The sequence below is a fragment of the Solanum dulcamara genome, chromosome 2 (assembly GCF_947179165.1).
Source record: "Solanum dulcamara chromosome 2, daSolDulc1.2, whole genome shotgun sequence".
Lineage (NCBI taxonomy): Eukaryota > Viridiplantae > Streptophyta > Magnoliopsida > Solanales > Solanaceae > Solanum > Solanum dulcamara.
The window spans coordinates 45,217,384-45,229,430 of NC_077238.1; the positions used below are offsets into that span (position 1 = coordinate 45,217,384).

At 38.7% G+C, this 12,047-nt stretch overlaps 1 protein-coding gene across 1 annotated transcript; it reads right to left on the reverse strand.

Moving 5' to 3' along the window:
• Nucleotides 1-249: 249 nt before the first annotated feature.
• LOC129880542 (probable polyamine oxidase 5) lies at nucleotides 250-2,603 on the reverse strand. Its single transcript, XM_055954622.1, has one exon. The coding sequence runs from the start codon at nucleotides 2,078-2,080 to the stop codon at nucleotides 491-493; it is 1,590 nt and encodes a 529-aa protein (XP_055810597.1). The 5' UTR covers nucleotides 2,081-2,603; the 3' UTR covers nucleotides 250-490.
• Between the last annotated feature and the right edge of the window lie 9,444 nt (nucleotides 2,604-12,047).

Below are 12,047 nucleotides of genomic sequence, written 5' to 3' on the forward strand. Positions count from 1 at the left end.
ATCCTAGCTGGAAATAGGCGTTTTTAACGGATCCTGTCAAGTAACCATACAAAAAGTGACTCAAAGTTGGAACCAAACATAATGATATCCAAAGCTTCTTTATCTTTTATATTTACTAATCAAATAATTAGTGCTCAAGCATCATGAAGTATTCTGCTTTTATGAGCAAAGAATCATTGAAATTATAGGAAAGTAAAGGTAAGGATATTGAAAGGATCTGATCTTAACAAATAAAATAGAAAGCAATAATAGCACATTGAAAAGAAGCTTCTTTAATTCATTCATTAGTACATCAAGGACGTGTCCCCCTTTCACTTTCCTTCCCAACCTCTTACAGTTCCTCATTTCTACCTCAAATTGCCATTACACAGAGGAATTAATAACAAACATCTTTCTCCAAACGAATATAGAAAATAAATAATAGGAAAAATATAAAAGAAAAGCCAATAAGTAAGAAAAACCTGCCTAGTTTCTATGGCAATAAACATTTTCATATATCAATACGGTGGTAGTGCTGAAGGAGCCTGTTGGCTTCTCTTAGGCCACTAAAGTAAGCACCATGAGTTGTTGAATAATGGGTTCTATGTGTTGCTTCCCCTGCAAACAGAATTTGAAGTGGAGGGGAATTAAAACTATGATTGCTCCTTTTTGGCAATGGCTCAGCCATACTATCCAAATCATCTCCACTTGATCCAACTGCCACATAACTATATGACCCTAAGAAGAGTGGATCTGTACCCCATTGGCTCTTTAAAACCTTATCAAATTTGATGGAAGAGTTAGCATGCCCATTGCACAAGTCATGGGTGTTGTTGAGATGCCTCTTTGAGTTTTCTAGTAAATTTGAGATCATTGTTGAGAAACCATCAATGATCTCCTCATCACTAAGTGATTCAAGCTCAAGAGCCTCTTTCCCGGCAAACCATGACAATAGAACATTTGAAGTGCCATAGATAGGACATAAAGAAGCTGTCCTCCTCATCCACCAGGGGATTCTTGGATGCCTTAATTTTGAGTCTGACTGATGGAAGACCATCTGCAAGTTAGGAAACTTCATGGCTTCATCCTTGTTTGGACTTAGTTGCAAGAATAGCTTGTTAACAACACCAAAACCAAGCCTTGAGATTGCTTCAGTCTTAAATCTAGGAAGTGGAGGACTAAACATTGCTTCAGTATTATCGCCAATCCCTTGTTTTAGAACCCCAAGTGACACTGTAACAATCACATGATCAGCATACATGATTGCTCCATCATAAAAATGTAGCTTTACTGGCTTAGTAACATCACAGTTTACACCATCATCAGGCTGCCATTCAATTTTTGTGACCTTTCGGCCTAATTGAATCATACCAGCTGGCAGAACAGATGCCAAAGATTCAACTATAGTGGAGTAGCCTTTGGCAATGGTTATCTCTTTCCCTGGAAACATACGATACTCGCTTTCTGCATTAAAATCTAGAGTCTCCAAATCACCAGCTGATGTGTAAGTCCTTTGTGTGTTCTCAAGCATTGCAAAAATTCCTTCCTCCAGTGATTTTCTGGTCCAGTTATCGAACCCCGGGGTTTCCTCTTGGTTTTTCATCGAACTCCAGTAGGCATCAAGCCCTTTCCTTAGGAAAGAACCAACACTAAGATTCCTATTGGAGGATCTGTAAGTTTCAGCAAATTCGACATCATCAATAGGTTTCCCTTGAGCAAAATCCATCAGTTTCTTGAAAAGGTTGGATATGGGGTCAACAATGGAAGAATTGAGCTCATAACCTCCTTCAGCTATTGTCAATGGCTCATCCAAGTACTCATCCATACACTCCCAAGGCTTGTCTGAATCAAGTGAGTCAATCTCCTGAGCTATCTTGTAAACAGGGCTACCCCCAATTCCATGGATCCAAGTAGCACCCATCTCAATCCTACTCCCAACAAACTCTGAAGTTTTAATCCTTCCACCAATCCTATTACCACCCTCCACAACACAAAGCTCTAACAATTCTTTAGAGCATGCAGTTGTGTAGATCTTGTTAGCTGCTGTAAGACCTGCCATTCCTGCACCTATTATCACAACTTTTGGTTTCTTGGTCACCATTGTAGCTATTATTTCTAAAGGGCTGTAGTATCCCTAGCCAAAGGAAAATGACAAGGAAGAAAGAGTAAACAATTTCGTGAGGGGTGTGTAGGAGGAATTAATGAACAAGAATCAAATATATAAGGAGGGTACTACACAGTCTGCCCCCCTTTCTTTTACATAGTTTATTTCTCTAATAAAGACACTCATCTATCTACCCATAGTTTATTTCTCTAATAAAGACAGGCCTCTACTTTTCTTAGCCTCCACTGTTAGTGTAGCCAATACACTAATGCCACCCCCTTTAAACACCAATTTAACCAGTCTGAACACCACTGCTACTTACACTCAATATGTATAATATATACATTGGTATACATGTCTCAGTCTGTATATAAAGAAAAGAAAAAAGAAAACCACACACACACACGAAAGCTTCAACAACACACAACCAATAGTCATAAACATGTGTGCACATATTTATTTATTGAGTTCCAACTAAAAACATAAAAAGCTTTGGTTAAGCAGAGTATTTTGATGCCAACATCAATAATATGTTGATGATGCCTTTCACCAACCTCACATGTGAATCAGGTAAACAAAGGCCCACCAACTGAAACACATTAAATGGTCCTCATGAGTAATCAGTGAAGAACTAGCCATGAATATCTTTCAACCTTGTAATAAAGGTACTCATCAACTTCACAACCCAATGTTGACTTAGCATTAACAATGATTATCCTATTCTGGTTGCACGTAACATTTTTTTTTTTTTTTTTTTTGTTATTGAGCAATTTTATGACTTTTATTTGACTAGTTCTTGAACACGTATATTCCATATTAATTATTATTAATTTTTTAATGGCATCAAAAATTTTGAAAAATTGTGTGTAATGATTAATACGAAAATTTGAACGAAAAAAGAAAATACAAAATGGCGATTGTTTGAGCTTATTTGACTGACTTGAATATTGAATGCAAAATAATTAGAGATCTCAAGTTGAATAATCATATTTAGATTGGGCTTATATATGTATAATTGTCATGATCCGATTTCTCAGCTTATGATGACACCTGCTAACACCCACATGCAGGTAAGCCTAACTCTTAGCCCTTAGCCAGGAACCATAGACAATGTGCTATCAAGCGAAAGATGAACAAATAAAGCAAAAAATAAATAGTAATGAGAACAAAAAAAATAATACACAAGGAACCACCCCAAGACCTGACATCAGTCTGTAATTGAGTATCTAAATCAAAATAGGAGTACAAGGCTTTTAAAATACAAATATAAGTATATACAATCTTCGAAAGCAGGTAAAGATAATATAGATGGAAATCAGCAACTCCGGACGCCAGGAGCTCATCCAATCTCTGAATGCAAGCTACTCCGCACCAAGAATAAGTCACCGATGATAACTCGTACTATGATCAGTAGGATGCAAAAGTATAGTATGAGTACCAAACGAATGGTACTTAGTAGGCATATGTTGACTGAGCTCCACAGATAAAGTAAGTATAGATAATATATAACCAGGTAAATATAGCACAAGTAACTAATCAGGAACTAGTACAAGGTAGTACAGGAAATAAGATAAAGATGTAGGATACATAGACGAAAGAGCAGAGTCAAGAAAGCACCTAAAAGCGCAAACAATCTATTTACAATAAGAAGGTGCCATATGAGTCAACTAATGAAGAATGAAATACTAACTACCACCGCTAATCACATAGCCACCTAAGTACTAATCCAACTGAATCTAGCAGAAAATACCAACCATAACTGTTACACCCCGCACTTTTGAACCTTGAAACGTGTCCCTAATCTTTTTTAAAGTAGCCATGAGACCCCTACTATCCACACACATTAAACAACTCGAAGGAAAGAAGAATGTGATACCTCGTGAGAGGGAAGGTTGGAAATAGAGTCATGAGAATCCAGAAAGAGTTGGAGGCTAAAAATAAAATGAGTCGTAGGACTCGATTTACCTACGTAAGCTACTAAGTTAACAGTATTATACACTTGATCTACTTAAGGATATATCAAGCTTACGTAGTACGGATTACATCGACTCTTTAAAATAAGACGAGATTATGAACCCACGGGGGACAGGAGAAGGCGACACGTGGTAGCAAAGGAGGTGCCACATGGCAGCCTAGGGAAGTGCCATGTGGAAGCAGGTGACCCACCTGCTTGGGGTCAAGTAGGTGACCCACCTACTTGGCGGTGTGCCCCACCAAGAACACGTGGCAGCCTTGGAGGCTAAGGGTGTATCCGTGGCCCAATAAGGGCTTGACACGTGTCACCCTTAGGGGCTGACATGTGTCACTTCCTAAGGAACCATATATATGTATGCTAATGACTCTTAAGTCATTTGGAACTCAAAAATCAGCCCAAAATATAGAGAGAAAAACGTGAGAAGAAGAAGAGAAAGGGGCAGCCATGGTTTCTAAGAAATTAAGGTAAGTTCTTCAATTTTCCTCCGTGAATTAATTATCTATGATGTTCCTCAACCCCGTGGAGGTGTATATATATATCTTAAGATGTCTACGGAATTAATTCTTCAGCTTGGAACTTGAGAAAAAGTTGAAAGAACAAAGAGGGAAAACGTTAAAAACTAGTTAACAAACCCATTTTTGGAGGGGATAGTTATTAGTAATATTGATATAACTTCTTGTGTATAGCTTCGTTTCAGGTGATTAAATATGTTTTGGAAATTTATTTCATAGTTCTATAACTTTCATTTAGATTTTAAAATCCAGTTTTGCTTTTAGCTTCTAGAAAAACGGTGATGAAGTGTAGAGGAGGTATTGCCCAGATTTTGGTTTTGGAAATCTTACACGGACTGCTGTTGGTGTTTTGGGCATATCTTTCTGTACAGAATTTTTGTAGGGATGATTCAAAATTTTATGCGATCCTAAGACACATGTCTATAACTTTCATGAAGGATATAAATCCTGTTTCCCTCCATTACCCCTTCGAAATGAAGCGACAAGGTAAAACAGTAAGCTGTCCAGAATTCACGTTTTGATAGTTTTGAGTGAGTTATTGCTGCAGGGGTGTAAAGTATTGTTGAAGGGCCTAAATGCATTCTAAAAGGGGTGTGGATGCTTCTGGTTTCAGCCACACGACCCTTCGTTTCGTATAATGAAAAGCGTTATAGAATAAAGACTAGACGCCCTATTTGATATCATCTTTTTGAATGAGTCAATTGGAGTTTATATTATATATTGTTGGTGTGAATTGATGCAGGTTGTTGTTGTTGGTTGGCTTTAGGTCTTAGGGACCTAATTGGAAATTTGGATAAGGCACATTATAGGGGAGGTGCTGCCCAATATTCGGCGACGCCTTGGCAAATAACAGAACTAGTCGGGGAAACGACTAAGGAAATAGATTCCATTACTACTAAGGTGTAACCTAGGGTGCTAGAAAGTTAAGAGGGGTTGATATTCATATTACTTTCATGTTGAATAGGTTCAAAGGATGGCGAGGCAAACAGGATAAGGAATAATTCAGACAAGGTATGTAAAGCTTTCTCTTGACATGTTTTGGTATAAGTTCGTAAAGCTATCTTTCTTTCTTTTTAGCAATGTTTAGCCTTAAGTGAATTGTATATGAAGTGCGGGGATAATTCCATTTCAAGAATTCCAAGTGTACACCTCATAATCCCTATCCACTGTTCAGTATTAGAGTTCTTGTAAGGATTAAGTATTGCCTAGTAGGGCTTCTACGTGTTAAACAGTAGCGTGTGGAAAGCTATCTCTCATTTCCATTGATATGTATTGGATACAAAAATGAGATTATGACGCCATAATGGTTCACCGAGCCCATGATGGGACGGGTACGAAATATGTATATGAAGATCACCTAAAGGAAAGTACAGACTATATAGAGCTTATTCTCTTTCTTCTTTTGGGCATGTCTTTATCTTAGTCATAAGTTGAATATGATACGAGCTCCGGATGTAACTCCATTCTTAGTTTTCTCGCATTTACTTTTGAATAACGAACTCTGGTAGTAGTAGAACTATTTCCCTGGAAACTTACAGATGTTAAAAAAATACCAAATGTACAGGCTCCAAGTCTTAAAGACTATACGATACTAAGTGTTTTAATTTCGTAAATGATTTGGCCCTATTTAATACATGTCTAGGGTCCTCGAGATTACTTTTGAGGCAGCCCATAATGACACTTAGAGGATACTCGAGATGACTACACCGTTGCTCGGGCCCTCAGACAAAAGCTTAACTTTCTTATTTTGTCGAGTCTCCGATATGATTTAAATTTCATATAGTTACTCACTACTCTACTCATGTATATTGTAACACTTCTTTCATCGAGTCTCGGGCCAGGTCCATTCGTGCACAACTCACTGCATTATCCACCGAGCCCTTCACTAGAGAGTCGAGTATGTATGTATATATATATGATGATGATGTGTTGCAATAAGATGGTGATGGCGCTGGGCCTATGATGACCCTACAGATATGATTCACCGGACCCCTGAAAGGGCCGACTATATTGTATAATTTGAGCATGCATGCTTTCATGATTTACAAAGTACAGGTACAGGTTTCCAATTTTGATATTTTATCCCCTGCTTCTATACTTCATATATGCTTCCAGTTGTATTATGTTATGTTTTACATACTCAGTACATATGTCGTACTGACCCCCTTCTTCGGAGGGCTGCGTTCATGCCCGCAGGTACAGATACAGGTTTTGGGAGTCCATCAGCTTAGGATTCAATGCAGCTCAGCTGGAAGAGGCTCCATTGTATCGGGGCCTAGTTTTTGATACTGTCCACTGGTGTATAAAATTGTTTTGTCCATTCGGGGGTATGGTGGGGGCCCTGTCCCGCCATATGTTATCTGTTATATTTTTAGAGGTCTGCAGACATGTATATGTGGGTTTTGTATGTCAGTGTGATTCAGCTAGGTCTACATGATATATGATATATGTTATTATGTTATGGGAGCCTTGTCGGCTTGTGTGCCCTATCATGTTATGATACAAACGAAAAGGGCTATAGGTTTATGAAAGTATTATTACCTAGTGGGGCTCTGTTACATAATATTGTTTTATTTATAGTTTAATTTGACCACAGCTGATAGCTAGGTATACGAGGGTCCAGGTCGGACCCCAATCGCGGCTTACGGGGTTGGGTCATGACAATAATTCCAGACTAGGACACCCTGCAGATCAACTACAAATACAACAAGAGATAAGTACAAGCTGTTATACCCCGTACTTTTGTACCTTAGAATGCTTCTTAAGCTTCTTAAGTTTCTTGAAAGGTTCTTAAGTTTCGTGGAAGGTCCGTAAACCTCTTAGAAGTTACCATACAAGCCAGATAATCTATAACGCTACCAAACAATTCTAAGGAAGGGAGAATGTGACACCCCATAGTAAGGAAGATTGGAAATATGATTATAAGAATCCGGAAGGAGTTGGAGGCCAAGTAATGAGTCGTAGGACTCGACTTACTTACGTAAGCTACCAACTTGGAAATCTTACATACTTAAGTTACTTGAGTACTTACCAAGCTTACGTAGCAAGGATTACATAGGTTCGTAAAATAAGACGAGATTACGAACCCACAAGGGAAAAAAAAAGGTGACACATGGCAGCATGAGAGAGTGCCATGTGATAGCAACTGGAAGTGCCATGTGGAAGCAACTAGAGCAAGGGGGTGGGCTCCCACATGCCACGTCGCAGCTTAGTATTAGAGGAGGTGGTGTGTTGGCCCAATGAGGGCTTGACACGTGTCGCCACTTGGGGGTTGACATGTGTCACCCCTAAAGTAGCCTATATATATTTATATATGTTTTATGACTTTTAGCTTCATACTTATCCCATAAGTTCCATACTTCTCTAGAAAATTCAAGAGGAAAAAGAAAGAGAAGAAACCCTAGAGCAAGAGAGAAAGTAGTGGCAGCCAAGGGGAGAAAAAGGTAAGTTTTCCGATTTCGTTCCGTGAATTAAGTATTTAAGATATACCATGATGGTATGAAGGTTTTGGTAATGTAAATTTATGGTTTTTAGCCGAACTAAAAGGTTAACAAACAGCCATGAAGTTTTAGCCGCGCTAAAAGAACTTTCAAGGCGAGTTTTGGCGTGTTTCGAGCAAGGTAAGGTTTTCCCTTTCAAATTAGCGTTTATGATGTTTTTATGCAGTATATTACATGTCTTAAATGAGGCTGGAAGTAGAAAACTTGTATAAGGATGCTTGACGTTAGGAACAAACTAAATTGAAGTCGTTATAGTTAAATCGAAGTCGAGTAGTGTGTTGTGATTGTGGTACTTCGGTTGCAGCTGGTTGGATGGCGTGTTGCAGGGATGGAAAGTATTCTAAAAGGGGTGTGGGTACTTCTGGTTGCATCCACACGACCTTCCATTTCGTATTGTTAAAGGTTTTATGAAATAAAGGTTAAAAACTTTATTTTGGTATTGTAGTTTTGATCTAGTTGTTTGGAATTGTATTGAGTAATGTTGAAATGATTTGATTTTATATATAGATACTGGTTTTTGTTGGTAATATGGCTGCTAAGATTAGCAGTTGGATAGGGCAAGTTACAAGGGAGATGCTGCCCGATTTCTGATAACTTCGGAACTAGTAATAAACTAGTCGAGGGAAATGGATAAGGAAATGATTCCTATGGATACTTGGTTGTAGAGTTGGAAATTGGAAAGTAAAGGTTTATTATCCTTAGTATTTCTTTCATGTTAAATAGGTTCAAAAGACGACGAGGCGAATGTGGTTAAGGGTAATCCATAAGAGGTATGTGAAGCTACCTTCTTTCTCTTGGCATGTTTTTGGCATAGGTATGTAAAGATGTCCCTTATTTCTTTTGGCATGTCTTAGATGTAAGTGATGAATAATATGAGCGTTGGGGTAATTCCATTCACTGGTACTGAACATGATGCATGATCCTTACTCACATTTAAATGTTATGAAATGTGAAATACGCTTTGAGGATAATTCCATTTATGAGCTCCGAGTATAACTCGTGACCATTATTCACTTCTGAATATTGAAGTTCTCAAAGTAGTTGAACTACGACCCTCGAGTCTCTTATTTGATGAAGAGTAATTGAATGTATAAGCTCCTATTCCTAAGGTCTCTATGATGACAAACGTCTCTAATTCCATAAGCTATTTAGCTTGTCTCGATACACGTCTATAATTCATGAGACTCCAATTGACATGATCCCTAACGATGTTTAGAAGGTACTCAAGATGATTACTACTCTGGTCTTCAAATGACGGTTCACTTGACTGTTTAATTGAGTCTTGGATGATGATTTAAGTTGCATATGGTTTCTCACTACTCTACTCATACTCACTGTAACCCATCTTCCTCCGAGTCCCATAGAGGGGCCGGGAATGTTATCGTGCATAACTTGACTACTCCTTCACTGAGTCCTGGGCTAGATATATATATATATATATATATATATATATATATATATATATATATATATATATATATGTATAAAGTATACGATGATGAAATGCCATATATGATAAAGATGAAGCATACGAAGAAGCCGTAAGTGATGATATTATTCATTGAGTCTTGGGACGGATATATATATGATGATATGATGAAAATATGGATCGGTTTGTATGTTCCTCGGTATTGTTTTAAATTATGGATCGGGCCCAACGTTCCTCGGTATATTTTACTATATGATAATGGCATCGGGTCCCATAATGGGTCGGGTGCAGTATGATATGTACACTATTCTTTCATCGAGTCCCTCACTAAAAAGGCGGATATAATAGATAGGCCTGTATGTGAAAACAAAATAATGTATTTGTAATATATGAGATAATGTCGTATATGATGACATGATGCCATATACAATGATGTGATAACATCGAGCTCCATAGTGGGTCAAGTACGGTATATGAGGAGGATGTATATGCCCTCTTTTCATAAGGTGCAAGCATAGTAATTATTAACTATTATACTTGTTTTCCTGCTTCCTTATTTCAGCTGTTGTCTCAATTATGATGTTTTATGTTTTATATATTCAGTACATGTATCGTACTGACCCCCTTTCTTCGAGGGGCTGCATTTCATGCCTGCAGGTATAAGTACACATTTTGGAGATCTGTCAGGTTAGGATTTTCACTCAGCTATGTTGGGAGTGCTCCACTGTTTTGGAGCCTAGCTTGTTGGTACTGGTTCTACTATGTATATATTTATTTGTTCAGGGGTACGGTGGAGGCCCTATCCCACCTTATGTTACTATTCTTGCTCTTAGAGGTCGGTGAACATATATGTGGGTTGTATATGTATGTATGTACAATTGTCCCTATATGTTGCGTTGGCCTCATTGTCTTATATGTTATCATTTCTGTTGACACATTATGACTCAAAAAGGGAAGAGGTTTACTTATAGTTATCAGAGGTATACACGAGTGTTCAATTCAGGTACTCGTCACTGCCTATGGGGTTGGGTCGTGATAGAAGTGGTATCAGAGCGGTCCTTTCTTAGAATGTCCATAGATCATGTCTAGTAGAGTCTTGTTTATCGGTGTGTTGTGCACCACATCTATAAAAAGGAGACTACAGGACATTTAGGATGTTACCTTTCTTTCTTGTCTTAGATCGTGGGATAGAGCTGTCTATCAGGATAATCCCTCCCTAGCAGACTACTATGTGTGCAACCATTCCTGTAAAGGAAGCTTATTTTTGACCTCCTTTCTTACAGGTGGGTACAGGCTATGGTGGAAAATGAAGAGACCAGCTCTAGATAGTAGAAGGGGTGCAAACAAGGTCCCCAGGGTACACATGGGACCTCAGGCTCCAGGACCAAGCAGGCAGAGCCCTAGTTATTCGATTGAGACTGATCCCTCCGAAGATCCTGATTATGTTATGGAGACCGATCCCTCGGAAGGCCCAATGACAGGTTCCCCAAAGCATATGATGACTAGGGAAGTGGTTCCGGAAGCCATGCCAGTGGTTCTTATGACCGAGTACTATGTCAAGTCGGCTCCTACGGTGAGTGTTACGACATATTTGAGCCCTCTATCTTAGTCATCGGTGAACCAGGAATTACTTGGGTATCTAGGTCTTGTGGATTCAAGCAAGAAAGATGACGAGGGATAGACAAGCAAATAACAACCAGATAGAGATAGGGAGCATACTTCACCTCCTAGGTCACCGAGTCAAATTGGGGACTGATCGGTCACAAGTATAGGGGAGTGATAAGTATAGTTTTTGTTGGCTATATGGGGATATTTGTCAGTTTGGTTTCGTCTTAAGGTAGGAAGCCCTGCGTGGCTGTAATATGAGATGCTATAAACCTATGTATGTATTGGCCCTGTGAGGCGTTATGGTTGTGATATGATACGATATGGATGTATATATACATTGTCCTTGCATGGCATTGTGGGTATTTCCTGAGTGCAGGTTTAGGATGGGAAGGAATATAGAGGAAACTCTGCCGAAATTATTTTTTGGAATAAAAAGGGAATAAGATACAGGTTCATCATACAGTCTGGAAATTGATATCGAGCACCCCTATTATGATGAACTAAAGCTGTAGGGGTACCCTCCGTATTACTGGTAAGGGGGCCCCATGTTTACTTAGGAAGTTTTATGTCGGAGAAAAACTCCTGTTGGAGGGAAAGGTGTCCAGCAATTGGGTTCCACTTTGGTGGAAAAGTACAGAACCCTCAACCATTAGTGGTGAACTAGATAAGTTGTTCATGAGTCAAGAATGAACCTGGAGGGAAACCATACAAGTGAGGCACTAAACGGTATTGTGGTGCTTATTGGAATTTAATTTCCTTCTGGTGGTGGTTAGAGGATTCTTTATGCTAACCTTTTATTGGTTATTAAGTGACTAAAATAACTGGTGGATGGAAGACATGAACTTATGGGTTGTCCAGAATCATGTGCTTCATATATATTGGATAACATACTAGAAGGATTCACAAGGGTCGGTGATACCAAGTAATGATTTTCCCAAGG